Source organism: Myxine glutinosa, chromosome 9 (assembly GCF_964187855.1).
Source record: "Myxine glutinosa chromosome 9, kmMyxGlut1.1, whole genome shotgun sequence".
Classification (NCBI taxonomy): Eukaryota; Metazoa; Chordata; class Myxini; order Myxiniformes; family Myxinidae; genus Myxine; species Myxine glutinosa.
This window is the reverse complement of record NC_136269.1, coordinates 107,448,578-107,464,505: the sequence shown is the minus strand read 5'-3', so window position 1 is coordinate 107,464,505 and position 15,928 is coordinate 107,448,578. Positions and strand designations below refer to the sequence as shown.

The 15,928-nt window shown below is 41.7% G+C and overlaps 1 protein-coding gene across 1 annotated transcript in view; it reads left to right on the top strand.

The window, feature by feature from the left end:
- The window catches only part of LOC137435114 (1-phosphatidylinositol 4,5-bisphosphate phosphodiesterase beta-1-like), a 244,230-nt gene that overhangs the window by 21,001 nt on the left and 207,301 nt on the right, over positions 1–15,928 (top strand). The window contains exons 5-7 of the mRNA XM_078785120.1: positions 677–730; positions 7,837–7,912; positions 14,738–14,838. Coding sequence (XP_078641246.1) covers positions 677–730; positions 7,837–7,912; positions 14,738–14,838 — 231 coding nt within the window. The remainder of the gene's footprint in view (positions 1–676; positions 731–7,836; positions 7,913–14,737; positions 14,839–15,928) is intronic.

Sequence of the window (15,928 nt, the reverse complement as noted above, 5' to 3'; positions counted from 1 at the left end):
TGGTGGTGAAGTGTTTTTATTTTCGTGGTGGTGAGGTGTTTTTAATTTTGTGGTGGTGAAGTGTTTTTAATTTTGTGGTGGTGAAGTGTTTTTCATTTCGTGGTGGTGAGGTGTTTTTAATTTCGTGGTGGTGAAGTGTTTTTATTTTCGTGGTGGTGAGGTGTTTTTAATTTTGTGGTGGTGAAGTGTTTTTATTTTCGTGGTGGTGAGGTGTAATCGTCCCATACTTCCAGTCTGCACCACCTCTGAGGGCAGGAGTACTTGCTCGTGTTTAATATAGTAGGAGGCATGTTTCGGTTATCGACAGAGGAGTTTCTCGCCTTGTCTCATACAGTACATAATTGCAGCATGCCTATCAGTTCCATGGAAATGTAAAGTAGGTTACACTGTTTGCAGTTTGTGACATCTGGGTATATGCGCACCATGACTTATGAGTTATGACTCTGGAATACCATGTTCAAATCCTGTATACTTCATTGATTTATCCATTGACTCTTAATGTTCTTCTCCTGCATATGATATTTGTACAACATTATTCATGACCCTCAGATTACTGTTAGAAAAAGTGCCATTTAGCAACAAACGAAATATTCCATTGCACTACCAACACTTTTGGTAATATGCATGAACTGAAAGCAAACTTGGATGAAATTATGTATTAATTTATTTTCCACAGGTACACAAGACTGACCCTTCAGCTAAACCAGGATGGAAAAATTCCCGTTAAATTGTAAGTGTGGCTTGTATTTTTGGAAAGCATGTTTCAAAATCTGAGATTCAAATTTCACTCTTATCAAATGACATGGGACAACTGTTGAATTGAAAAAACTCGCCACTGTTCTTTACATTCTGATGAAAAATTAACCTGGAATTATTCTGATATCGGTATACGAGATCCTTGCAATGCTTGGCATGGTATGCTTGTCTTGATTTTATACAAATGGTGAATCTCCTAATTTGGTGAATCTATGAAAGTTAACATTAATGTTAAGTACAACTTTTACCCTCATGAATTTATTTATTTAAAATAGGTTGCTCCATAATGAGGACATTAACTGATGGTTTCACCCTTTGATTATACTATACTGTCTTTTAATGCGATTGCACATAAAGTACTCTGCAAAGTTTATGGAAACTGTTTTGAGCTTTCCTTTTGGGAAGCATGTTTACCTCCACAATTGAGGGTAGACGGAGATTATGTTTTCACCCCTGTTTGTTTGCATATCTGTCTGTTTGTGAGCACAATAACTCAAAATGTTTTGGACAGATTCAGACAAAACTTGGTGGACATGTTGGGTGTGCAACAAGGAATAATTGATTAGATTTTGGATCCAGATCTGGATACTGTAGTTTTTTAAATGTTTCTTCACAATTAAGAGATAGAGCCAAAAACGATATATAGCACGATATTTCAAAAATGGTTTGGACGGATTATGGCAAAACTTGGTGGACATGTTGGGTGTGCAACAAGGAATAATTGATTAGATTTTGGATCCAGATCTGGATACTGTAGTTTTTTAAATGTTTCTTCACAATTAAGAGATAGAGCCAAAAACGATATATAGCACGATATTTCAAAAATTGTTTGGACGGATTATGGCAAAACTTGGTGGATGAGTTGGGTACATGACAAGAACAAGCGGCTTCGATTTTGGTTCAGATCCGCATCCAGATCTGACCTATGAGTGGGATACAAAACGTAAACTGTTCAGCCTGGCAGAGGTATGTGCTCTTTTGAGTGCATTCTATTTTCATGCTGTTTATTTTGGGTATTTGAGGATCATGGTGATAAAACTAGTGTTTGTTTTCTCAAAGATGCCCAAGTGAATTTGTCATGATGAGGAAAATTATTATACCAAGATGCAGGAAAATTACTATAACAAATCAGCAAATAAACCAAAAAAAGGCTAGCATATCTGTATTTATATCACAGGCATCTTTTAGGCTGAAACTCCCTTCAATTGTAAAATAGTTGTGAGCCTTCTGATGAAATATTGGTCCTTAGGAAATCAGAATTTACTGACATTATGCATTGTATCATCAAACTAAAATACGCAATTTTGTGTTTGTCTGTCTGTCTGTCTGACGATTTTTGACCGCGATACATTCGGTCATTATTTATCCAATCTCAACCAAACTTGACAGAAAGACGAAAGGTCACACAATGAAGGTTGTAGCAAATCTGCCCCTCTCCCCAAGGGGGTTTTCCCACCCAATGGTGTTGCTTGTTGAGGTGTATATCCATGTTAAGATAAGCTTTATCGTGGCGTTTTTCCAAAGACACTTCTAATAACAATAGCATAATATTAATGTTATTACAAAACAAAATTAATACTAATAATATCCCATCTTCCCAAGGGGTGTTTTCTCTTTGGCCAAACACCGTGTTAACGTGTATAAACAGCTTATTGTGTCATTTTCCTGGGAGCACCTCCACCAGAAGTAAAAATATTATAAACCACAAACACGTTTGATTACCTTTTGAAACAGTCGCTACTGCTGTTTAACACGAAACTGAAAGAAAGAAATATGGAGGAATCCTGACATCTGTGAGGCAAATTTTACTTACAGAACTGAGGGGTTTTGTAACTTTAGATATTGCTCCCCCCCCCCCCCTCTTCCCCCCACCCTCCCCTCTCCCACTCCTTCCCTGCACCCTCACGGAAGTAAATATTACTATCAGGAATTTAGAAAATGATCTTTTCAATGACGTGGTCGAACATAAGTAATAGTAATATTAATTGTCAATAATAATATTAATGATAATAACGTGACTCCCTTGCCACTCCCGTAGGGAACGGGTGTACTAGTTATATAGACGAGTAAAATGACAAAAACGGAAATTAGTGATGCCATTTGCATCAGTCGGTTAGATTTGAATGATATTCACAACGTGTTGAGGATGCAGATAGAAAGAAAGTGTGAGAATGAAGCATAAATCTTGGGGCATTAAATGCCAGCCTTTGTTACATATAATATATGAGGCTCATTTCACAAGTGAAACCATCACAGTTGCCCAAACCACCATCGTCCTGACTTTGATGTGAGGGGATTGGTATGGATTATTTTGAACAAAGTTCTTTCCAAAGCAATTTTTCTCATGCCATTGGTGAATGGTGTGAGAGAAATTGACATGAGGGAAAACCATTTTAAACTTCCGGTTCATGCTGGACATTTCCTTTCACATTGCGCAATTCCTCCTTCCAATTCATCAAAGCTAGGCATTCTGGACCAGATACCAGATCCGTGTCTTTCTGTTATATTTTTGTCCTTGTGTTGCTGTTTGCGTTATCGTCCATTTTTCCATGTTATACCCTACCTTGTTGTGTTATATTGTTCTAATTTGTGTCCTCGTGGCTCTGGCCTACTCACCAAGACCTCGGCTAATTGTCATTAACATTTTCTGCTCCGACGCCACGTGCCTCATTCTGCTTCCTTTCTTCAACCAGTACTTCATTATTTCTCCCTTCATTTTCTCAATATCTCCAAACTGAATATTCATTGAATGAAATGCTTCTTTAAAATATGTTAACAAAATTTAAAAATGCTTCACTTTCCTTCTTTTTACATCAGGAATACCCCACGTGTTCTCTTCTTTTTCTTTTTCTTTTTCTTCACAAGGCTTAATTCTCAAACCTGTCTCGCTCCTAAAGGCTTGGTCCATCAACCCTCCTTCCATTCCTACAGCACCACTTTCACCATACCTTTAACAACCATTCATTCCATCCCTCCCACGGTGTTTGTCTCCATATATCCAGATTAGGAATCTTTTAAGTTTGGGAAGATTGGGAAAATTTCAGTTTACAGAGGTCATCTGTACATGACAATAAATTCCCCTTCATGTCTATTAACGGTGTCAAACCCCTCCACGTCAAACCCTTCTTCCCCACATCTCCTACATATCCAAGTCTTTGCAACCCCACCCATTCTCTCTTGAAGGAGATGATGCCATTTGCACCAGTGTCCCCCTCTTCAGCATCCCTCACTTTAGGTGTCCTCTTTCTGCATCCCCTCACCACACCAACATCAAAACTTTCCCATCGCCATGCCCTCTCCCATCTACCCTTTCTTCCCCCTCATACCACCTCTTCTTGGAATCCTGCTCACCCACTCCTCTCAGCTTCCCCCTCATACTACCTCCTCTTGGAATCTCCCTCACCCACCTCTTTCAGCTTCCCACACCCTCCCCTTTCCAGCTTCTTTCACATCCCACACTCCTCCAGTTTTCCTCCAATCGCACATCCTACCAGCTTCTCCCCCCCCCCCCCCCCCCCATCCTGCAACCTCCCAGCTTCACGTCCGTCCCACACTATCCCAGCCCACACAGCCTGACACACCTTCCCTAACACACCATCCTTGCCCTGTACCAGTGCAGTATATAAAGAGAGTCTGGCCAACTGAACAATCGGAAACCATATTTTTCCCCAGCGAGCTGTGACCCATTAAGTGCGCAGTATGAGAGAGTTGGAAGCCGATGCGCGTACTCGTACTAATATTTTATTGCTGCAGATCTATGCAATTTACAAGTACTAGGGCATGCCCGTACTATATATAAGCTAGGACGTGCCCGTACGTGGGTGCCCGTTCCTTGCCAAAAAAAAAAAAAAAAAAAATTTGTGTAGGGGTGTGTGTGTGTAAACATCCTAGGGCGTGCCCGTACGTGGGTGCAAAAAAACATGCGTGCAAACAACAACAGCAAAAAAAAACTTTGAAACCACGTGGCAGTAACGACCACAGAACCCCCCCCTCTATTTACATGAATGGTTTGGTCCATTCGCAACGACCACAAAACCCCCCCCTCTATTTACATGCAATGGTTTGGTCCATTCGCAACGCCAAAGCGAACGGCGAACGGCTAAATCGCCATAGCTCGGTAAGTACTTGTCCGATTAATTTCAAACCTTGAAAAGGCACATCCTCGGGTCCCCAGCAATATACCTGGCAAGTTTAAAGTATATCGGACCCGTGGTTGTCGAGAAACAGCGGTCACAGACACACAGACACACAGACACACAGACAGACACACAGAGATTACTGGAATTATAGATAGATGAATCTTGGTGATATCATGAATAGAGAGTTTTTTGGTACGTTTCCTGTATTCACGGATTTAATTAGGTACACGCCAACAACTAAATTCAGAGTACTCCAGCCGTAATTCAGCACATCGAACGGCCAGCTTGGCCAGCATATGAATGAGAGGAAAGTCTGCATTTCCACTGGCAATTAAGTTATGTTCGCTTGGAGGTGATGATCAGAAAATAGGGAACAATATCTTTGTGTTGAGTGCATTAGAGGGATTTGTATGAGACAGAATCAAGAAAATGACAGAATTTTATTGAAACAAATTAGGGCACTTGTCTTTCATATAATGGCAAGATGAAATAGGAACATTACGAGTGAGATCATCAGTTTGCTCAACTAGTTTCACGAACAACTTTCATTTTAGCTGGCCTTCAACCTCTCTAAAGTAGCGCTCTCCGATGATGAAGAGTTTCAGTCTTATGTCCAAGCAATGGGAGAAACAGCCTTTCTTGTATTCCTTGAGCATAGTCAGAGCTGCTCAAATGGTGGGCAACATGGCGCCTTGAAACCACATGACTGTGATCGGCCAATCACAGCATTCCTTGGAGATAACAAAAGATGGCCAGACTCTCTTTATATACAGCTCTGCCCTGTACCCTCTCAGCTTCCCCCATGCCACACCCCTCTCCTAGCTTTGTTCCACATTCTTGCATCCTGCCAACAGCACCTCCTCCACTGTCCTTAACTGTGCGGACCTAAAACATCTGAGGCCTCCGCTCCAACCTGACATCCTTCAATCCACGCCATTGCTGATAAACCGGACATCATCTGTTTAACAGAATCCTTTCTCCCACAGGATATCTCTGACTCCTTAGTGTTTCTCCTTAACTTATTATTAGTGTTAGTGCTTATTAGTGTCTCTCCTTATTGTCTCCTTCGGTTTGATAGGCTTAAACCTTGTCTTGGTGGTGAAGTTGCACTTTAAAATAAATAACTCCATTTCTCACTGTTTGTGTCCTTGTCTTACACCTCCAAACCCATTGAGTACCTTTGGCTATGTCTTCCCCTCCACTCCTACCTCATTTCTGTCTGTGTGTTGTACCCTCCTCAAAAAACAGGCATCTGAACAGTTGCAATTGGTATGTGAATCTGTTACAAGCACGAGAAGACAAATGGCCTCTCTTTGTCCAAACTTTCTTGGACTTCCTTGAATTCAAGCCGGCTGGACCGAATGTTGTCATCCTTTTGCTGAATTTGTACAGAAGGGTTGTGCCATTGCCTTTGAAAATTACCAACGCTCAGATATTCATTATGTATTTCGCTCAGATATTCATTATGTATTTTTGTTGTTTCTCTCGCGTTTAAGATATTGGAGGCAAATACAAAATGACATTTAAGAATTTCAGATATTATTTGATTTGAAGAATTGAGATTTTTATTTTTTGAGAAAGAGTCAAAATGGTAGCAGCGACAGGCATGTTAATATGATTTATTGATAGCCTGCAATACTGATCAATATTCATGTAGTCGAAATCATTTTTTAATATAAATTTTCATTAAATACCTTTGACATTATTAAAAAATAATTGGTGTGTAAAATAAGCAAGTCAATTAACCTTGAATCAATCTGGAAGATTTGTGATGCTGAAAGAGCTGAGTGAGGAGTTTTGGGTGGGGTTCAAAAGTGAGTGATGGAAGGCAGAAGAAATAAAAAGAAAAGCAAAGGAGTACTTTGGGATTGTATTTATAGTAAGTTCTTTTTTTTTTCTTCTTTTTTTTTTGGGGGGGGGGGGGGGGGGGGGATACAGCGTCAAGGCTCGTGTAAGAGCTAACACATTACACACGAAAAAATGCGCGGATCCATAACACAATCAATACATAAAGGGAGCGGGAGACAAGAGGAGGAGAGAGGAAAGTGTACAAGCACAACAACAGTAGAGAACAGGGTTGTCAGTCGATCTGTGGAAGGGAGAGGGCCGAGGGCCGTGTGGGGGTCGGGGGGGGTGGGGGGGGGGTCGGGTGGATTGTGAAGGGAAGGGGTGCACGATATAAAGCAAATGAACACTACTAGGAATTTCAGGAAAGAAGTTGGAGATTGAAAGAGGTGGATTTGGGGTGTTTTAATGGGGGTAGAAAAGATAAAGGTTTTGGATGGGGAAAGATAAGAGATGGTGGTGAACAGCTGTTTTAAAGACCTGGAGGGAGGAGTGGGATTGAAGAGAGTGAGGGAGTTTGTTTCAGAGGTGGGAGAAAAGAGGAGTGAAAGATTCAAGGTGAGCAGAAAGTCTTGATTTTGGCAGTTTCACCAGAAGAGGGTTGCTGGCAGATCTTGTGCATCCTGCAGGAAAATTTGGGGGTGGGGAGTGGGGGCAGACCACAGACAGAGCAGGGGGAGCTAAGCCGGAGAGGAGTCGGTAGAAGACGGAAAGACCACCTACCTGCCTGCAGTGAGTGAGTGAAAAGGCCTCAGAATCGGCTTCATCACTGGAGATACCAATAATTCTGAATGCTTTGGTTTGGGTGGAAAAGAGGTAATCTTACATTGAAAGCCACTCAAAGTAGCAGTGGCATTGATTGGGAAATTTGGTATGGGTTCCAACTCCATTATAAAGGTTTGAACATCGGACTAGACAACATGGAAATAATTTTGTTACTGACTTATCCATCTTCCAGCAAATTTTAATGATGATTATCCTTTTTGTAAAGAGTGCAACACCAGTAATGCCTGCATGAAAGCTTCCAGGTACAACTGCTGTTAAAGTTGATTTCAATGAGCGATCAAGGCCCGTCTTTGCCGGTATTTTCACTTAGAATTACTCGGCTGCTGTCGTCAGATCGGCGTCGTGTGGAGAGCTCGCTGGAGCACTGCAACCTGCCATGCGGCAGGGTGAGTATACCATCGGAACACACATACCTTGAACTGCCATACGGCGTGTTTACCAAAGACAGAATGTTCTTCCGTGTCCCTATTTCCAAAAGGAAATTGCTTATCCTTTGAATTGCCACTGTAAAACCACCGTTTAGAGGCCATTTTTCCCCGCAAAGTGGGGGTTGGCCTTTTCGGGGACCGTGGTAGTTGTTGTTTTTTTTTTGGTCCCCTTTGAATTGCCACTGTGATAAATCAAAATGCTTAACACGTACCTTATTTCGAGAATATTATACCTGTACTTCAATCCTCCATAACGCTAACCTAATCACAAACATCCTTATGTGTCGTAGTCACTAGGGATTAAATGAATGGGTGAACATGTTGACAAAGAAGACAATTAGGAAATGCAGATTGCATACTCCATTTGTCCATGAGTGAGCCAGTTGGCTTTTATCGACTTTCCAAAAAAAAAAAGGTTATTCTCTGGAGACTCGCTCATTTTCCTAATGTTTGAGTCCAAATCCTTAATACTGCTGCCCTCAGTCAACTATTAAGATACTACCTCTAGGATTTTGTCCCATGTGCCAAATAGAGATGCGGTTTGGTTAGATTTAGGTTTTAAAGATGGAGTGGATCGATAAAGTTTATGATCTGTCAGAGTGTGAATTTAAACAGAGAGGAAGTGAGTGAGGACTCTGGAAAAGTATAAGAAGACCAGTGGAGTTACATTCTAAAGAAAGAGGCCAGAGTGCACAAAGCGGGTGGAATGATGCACTGGTCATGGTGGTAGATATGGGGTTCATGGTAGTAACTGCTGCTGAAGAGTGATTCGTGATCCCATTGTGTCATTCACACTTTGTCCTGCACTTGTCCTGTGCCCCTGAATCAAGTCCTCTGCATACATTGCATGCGCTGCCACCAGCATGCACTTCTACCTGATCACTTGCTGGGTATTACTTTGCTACTCGGTGGTTCCCAGTGGCAGACCTCCCTCTGTTGCAATTTAATATAACCTTGGGGCTGGTATTCTTCCAAGTTCCTGAGGGGTTCGAGTGTCCACTGGCTTTGCTCATCTTGCATTCATACTCACCTGGACTTCTTGTAAACTGAGAGAGAATTTCCAAACCTTCAATCTCTCTCCTTTGCACACCGAAGACTCTCCATCAGTACACATTTCAATTCCTGATGGTGCTATGAAAAAAAACCCCCCACCCACATACTGGCACAAAATTGGTACCACCTCCTCCAGCACCCCTCTGTATTTGTACAAGTGTGTCTGTGTGTGTGTGTTTTTTTTGTATGTGTACAAGGAGGTCTGTATGTTTTGATACTGCCTTGTATTTTTATGCCTCTGCCAACGAAGTCGCCGGAGGCATTATTTTTTGGGGTTGTCCATCCAGTTGTCTGTCCGTCCATCCGTGTTGTTACCGCGATAACCTGAGAACGGCTGAAGGGATTTGAATCAAAATTAGATCAAGATGTAAAGTATGCAAGTCTGCACTCTGATGTAAAGATGAACTGATGATATTTTGGGGGCAAGAGGTCAAAGGTCAGAGGTCATGTTAGGTAGAAATCCTATTTCTGTGATAACTTGTGAACCAGGGATGGGATTTATTTTATTTTATTTTTACCAAAGTTGGTACAATAATGTATTTTGATGTAAAGATGAACTGATTTGATGTGGGGTCAAGATGACAAAGGACAAAGTTTGTAATGGGTTTTTGTTACCTCGATAATATAACAGCTGAAACAGCTGTTATATTATCTGCGTAGAGTACAGTCTGTCAGTATGGCCTGAACGGAACTAAATGAAAGGTCTGTTCCTTGAAATGGAAATGAATGTAGAAGAATGTGATGGAAATGAATGTAGAAGAATGTGATGGAAATGAATGTAGAAGGAAGTAGAGGATGGGGAAGACCGAGAAAGACTTGGCTAAAGATGGTGGAAGAAGAAATGTGGGCAAGGGGGTTAACAAGGAGAGATGTAGAAAATAGGGCAAAATGGAGAAGATTGTCATGGGGACCGCAAGGCTAACCCCCGCTCTAGCAGGGAAAATGGCCTTAAAATGCCTGTTGTTAATATAACAGCTGAAGAGAACTAAGTCAAACTTGTTAAAGTATGTATAATGATGTAAAGATAAACAGATTCGATTATGGGGTGAAGAGGTCAAAGGGCACAGGTGCCGTTAGGTAAAAATTATGTCACTGCGCTAACTTGTGAACCAGTGATGGGATTTTGTCCAAACTTGGTGCAAGTATATATTTATGATGCAAAGATGAACTGATTCGATTTTGGCACCAAAGGTCAGAGGTCATGTCAGGTAAAAATGTGATACTTGAGAACAGCTGAAGTAATTTAAATCAAACTTTGTACAAGTATGAGGTGTGATCAAAAAGTTTGAACGTTGGAATAAAATCATTTCATTAAACATTACATCATTAAGCTCCTTCAAATTACTCCACTCCCGTACTTGTACACACTTGTTCCACCGTTCCTGTCACTGTCACTGTTGGAAACATTTCTGGACGTTTTAACACAAGTGGAGAAGGTCTGTAAAGTTTTACTTGATGTCTTCTATTGTGTCAAATTCCTTCTCTTTCATCATTTGTTTCAATTTCGGGAACAGCCAGAAGTTGCATGGTGGCAAGTCAGGCAAATAAGGCGGATGGAGGACAACAAGAATGTTTTTTTTTTTTGCCGCCAAAAGTTGTTGGATATAGAGCGCCTGACGTGTGGCAGGGCACGCTGTCGTGATGGAGGAGGCCTCCATTTTCCATTCCATTCCATTCTTCCATTTTTTCAGGGCCTTTTCCATCTGACTGCCTCTTGAAAACGTTTCATAACTTCGACGTAGAAAGCCACATTAGCGGTAGCACCCTTGGGAAGAAATTCTGCATGAACCATTCCTTCCATGTCGATGAACACAATACGCATGACTTTCATTTGCGATCTTCACTGACATGCCTTTTTCGGTCTCGCTGATGCGGGTGTCTTCCACTGGGAGCTCTGTGCCTTAGTTTCTGGGTCATACCCATAAACACACGACTCATAATCCGTTATCACCTGGGGTAAGAATGTTAGATCCAGAACACATCAATCAAACAAGTTGGATGAAATTAAGACACAATTTTCTTTTTGGTCATCTGTGAGGATACGTGGAACGTACTTTGCACTCACATCTCATGCTCAAATCGTCTGTCAGTATGGCCTGAACGGAACTAAATGAAAGGTCTCTTCCTTGATTTCTCGAATGGTTAAATGTCGGATTGCTTGGACGACAGTGCTGACTTGAGCAATGTTTTCATCGGTTCGTGCTGTCGACGGACGACTGCTTCTTTCATCATCTTCCAGCGACTCATTTCCTCCCCGAAACATTTGAAACCACTTGAAAACAGCGTTCTTGGTCACAGCCTCATCTGCGTAGACTGTTTCGAGCATTTTGTGTGTTTCTGGAGACGTCTTGCCAAGTTTAAATCAAAATTTCATGTTTGCACGTTACTCAAACTTCGACATTTTCTACAAAAGTGCCAGATGCCACAAACACGTGCTCGCACAAAGCAATGCCCAGTACACTGCCGCATAGTACTAATGGTGTTGCGTGCTGGCAAGTGAGAGGGTTAACGAAACAAGCCCCGTCAACTGACCTCAACAATGTTCATGCGTTCATTAGTTGCGGCACCATTCACCAAACTTTTTCATCACACCTCGTATGTATAATGATGTAATAATGTGGGCGGATGCATATCGGTCGACATCGGGATGCTGAAGAGTGCCGTTCTAGTTTATGTTGTTAAAATTATTATACTTAGAGAAAGATTAGTTCAAGGTCGACATTATTATAGAAAATCAAAAGTTACTGGGTGGTTTATGAAACTGTCTAAAGCTATAACTTTCGTCGATATGAATTCCATTATAATCTTCTGCTACACATGCTTTGCTTGTCCAAATAAAGTGGTTTTGCTTTGATGCAATCTGCATATAATTGACGTATTTACCATTCATAAATATAATATCACCGAGCTGGGGCATTTTATTTCACCTGCTGTTTCGAGGGAGAAATCTGAAAGTCAAATAGTCTTTTTAACATAATTTTCAGCATTCAAATGAAAGTGGTATTTTCAAGATGGTTTAACTTAACTGATGTTTTTCTGGATGCAAATCAGACTCGAAAATATAGGAAATACGAGAAATGTCCATGGATGAGAGGTGTCGAGTTCATACAAATTCCTGTTAATACAAAGGAGTGGCGTCAGTGGATATAACACACACACACACACACACACACACACACACACACACACACACACACACACACACACACACACACACACACACACACACACACACACACACACACACACACTTCTCCTTTCAGCAACAGATGCAAAATAGTAGAATTTCTCCTGTGGCCCTGGAAACGAGCAAAAATATATGCAGTCGGACCTCGACATTCACGATCCCAACATTCACGGACCCGGCGTATTCGCGGTTCATAACATGCCACCTGCTTCTACATTGAGGACAGCCACAGATCATTCCACAAAGGTCACAGCAAGTCTGTCTACTCTCTGAAGAGCCAGAAAACAACATCTGTTTAATCTCAAGAATGAGCTTTCAAACTTCTCTCCCTCCTCTAAAACCTGGTGGCACCTTCTTAAGACTTGCACCCTCCACCAACTCCGTGCTTTGTACCCCCTCAGGTATCTGCAGGATGTATGCGGTCCAGCAACAACCCCCTTCTAGTGAAACTGCCTAAATCCGAAACCATTGTTTACCTACACTCATTTATTCCTCCTTCTCCCACCTGTGAAACCACCTTCCATACTCTGTTCAATCTCACTCTTCCCTCCAGATCTTCAAGACAGCTGTTCACCACCATCTCAAGTCAATCCCCATCGAAAATCATGATTTACTTCTGCACCTCCACTCCTCCCAAAAATTTTGCATATGTATCCATCTTGTCCACCTTTTGCGTTTTCTCTTACCCCTCATCGTTACCTGCATCCTTTGTCCGTCTTCGTCTATTTTCTCCCCCCGCCCTGCTGTTGGCATTTCCACTTTCTCCTGCTGTTCCCTTTGTTATGTTGTCCTGATTTGTTATGTGTCATAGCTCTTCCACGAGCCGAGACAATGTAATAAAAAAAATTAATCCCCCATTCTTTCCTGCTCTTGCTTTCCTGCTTTCCCACTCTTGCTCATACTCTTTCTGCTCTGTTCATTTGATCATCCTCTCTGGGTCAGTCTGGCAAACACTCCCATCCACTTCCTAAACAAACCACTTTAAGAGATAATCACTCAAACTTTAGGGCCTCACTATTAGCCATAATCTTTCTTGGGCAGACCATATTTCCAAAATGCCCTCCAAAGCCAGCCACCGACTGGGCATCCTTCATCATGCAAGGTCTTTCCTTGGCTAGTCTGAACTTTTGACAACTGACAAAGCCTTCATTTGCAGCCATCAGAGTACTGCTCCTTTGGGTTTTAGCCGTTGCCACACACTTTTCCCTTCTTGATGCCGTAGAATGCAAGGCCTTCAAAACCATTGGGATCTCCCACGATGAAGGGGAATGTCTAAGCCTGTTACTTTTGCATCATAGGCATGTTTGTGGCATCTTGGTATTCTACCCCCTCCTTTTTTGTCTTCCACACATCTCTCTCTTGGCTCTGTCCCTCCAAGGTTTTTGCAGGGTGCACCCAGTCTGCCAGTAACCCCCTTATTGTTAAACTCCCAAAATCCAGGCTCACTGCTCACCTCCACTCATTTGTTCCTCTTTTCTCTTGCCTATGGAACCAACTTCCCCAGCCTGAGCAAGACCCATTCATCCATCCAGGGCTTCAAGGCAGCTGTTCACCACCAGCTCACCACCACTTCCCCTCGCCCCTTTCATTTGTTAGTTGTCGGTTCTTTTGTTCCTTTTCTTTTTCATCATCACCTTCCCCTTCCTCGTCTTGCTGTTTCATTCAGATTTTGTGCAGCTTGTTTCCCCCTCATGTATCCTTATCCCCCTCAGCTTGATCTCACTCTCATTTCTACCCTGCTGTTAGTGTATTACCCCCTTTCCACTTTTCCCTCCCATTCTGCTCTAGTTCTTCCACGAGCCTCAATTATGTGTACAAAAACCCCTTAGCCATTTGAGGCACCATTACCTTCGTCTGGCAATTGAGCTAGTGAATGAACCATGGAAGAGCCCTTGTGAATAGTTTGCAACAGGTCAGGTTTCATGGTCCTGACCTGGTCCTGACCATCAAACCTCACATGAGTGGTGGAAAGCTGTCGGGGCTCATGATGATATTCCCCACTAGCTCTCTGTATCTACAGACACGAATTTTGGTGAGATTGAAATTTTGATATGGTAATGAGTTCGAACACTTCATTGACAGTTCTCCAGTGTCATTTTCTTGCAAAATTGCACAAATCATTACAGCAAATCTGTCGTTAAAAGTGATTTTTTTAAATGCACAAACATTTATTGTTATTATTTTTGCAAATTTGTGCTTCTTTTTGAATCCCACTGCTGTGATATAAATTCTCATGCATCAGATGTCTTGGAGCTTGGAGCCAAGGAATTCAATGAGCTGCAAGAAGTCGTGTGCTTCTGTAGCCAATGCATTTTATAATTTACGGGAGACTTTCTGAAAGGAAGATTGCATATTATTCATTGCGGCTCAGTGAATCATGCATGATTGTGTTCAGAGTGGTGGAAAACCTCAATATAATAGTGGATCACAATGCTTGGAATACATGTCTTTATTTCGACTTTGTGATTGCCAGCAAGTTCACTTTCTGAAATAACTGTTCAGAAACATTTGTCGCCCTGACACTCGCTTTTTCTTTTGCACAGAACGACGCCGTCAATCTAGCAGATTTTACGCCCGAGATGTTCAGAAGATTCATCAAACATCTCTGCCCGCGGCCCGAGATCGATACGATATTTTCTGAAATGTAAGGCTCCTCTTGAAATGTCTGATGATTCGCTTAACTAAAGCAGAGAGATCATGCTGTTGTGCCATGCCGTCGGTTACTTGAGCTGATTGATGTCTTTGAGTGTTCCTTGCAGGTGTGGATGTGAGTATTCATTTGAAGCTCATGAAAAGAACAACGAAAATGTTTTATATGAGTTGCATTACGTTTGAGATTTTTTTGGATTATGTTGCATCACATTTTTTATTGCATTACGTAGGAGATTAAATAACTAGTATCAAACACGTGATTTGCTACATGCGACCTTGGTGTGCAGAACACAAGAACTAGCAACGCACCATCATTAATACATGTCTGTATATAGCACCAAGCAGATGGCACACAAAATTGTGCCAAGGGTTTTGGATAAGACACTATATTCTGAGAACTGCATGCCTTGTGTCATAATGTCCTTGGGGGTGTTCATATGCAACATAATGACAAGTGAACAAGTGGGGTTCTAATTGTGTTTGATAAGTATAATTCAGGGATCGGGATAGGAGGAATAGGAGGATGGGTTGAGGAGAAGTGGGAAGAGTGGATGAAATTCAACATATTTACCTCTGCCTACAAAGGTGGATGGAGGTTATGTTTTCATCCCTGTCTGTTTGGCTGTCTGTCTGTTTGTCTGTTTGTGAACAAGATATCTCAAAGTTGTAGACTGATTCGGATGAAATTTGGTGGAGAGGTACTGTATGTGACAGACGAAATGATTCGATTTTGGTGACTATCCGTATTCGGATCCGGCTGGTAGAATTTTTAAAAGTGATTCTTCACCATTGGGATATAGAGCCAAAAACGATACATAGCAGGATATCTCAAAAGATTGTGGATGGATTTGCACAAAACTTCGTGGAGAGGTTGCGTATGTGACAAAGAAGAATTGATTCTATTTTGGTGAAGATCTGAAAGTGGATTCGGATGCGAGAGTTATTTAATTTTTTTAAAGTGATTCTTCACCATTGACAGATCAGGTGAAAAGCGATGTATAACATATTTTTAAAGTTGTGGACGAGTTATGACTAAACTTGGTGGATGAGTTGGTTAGGTGACAACCACAAGCCGATTCTAT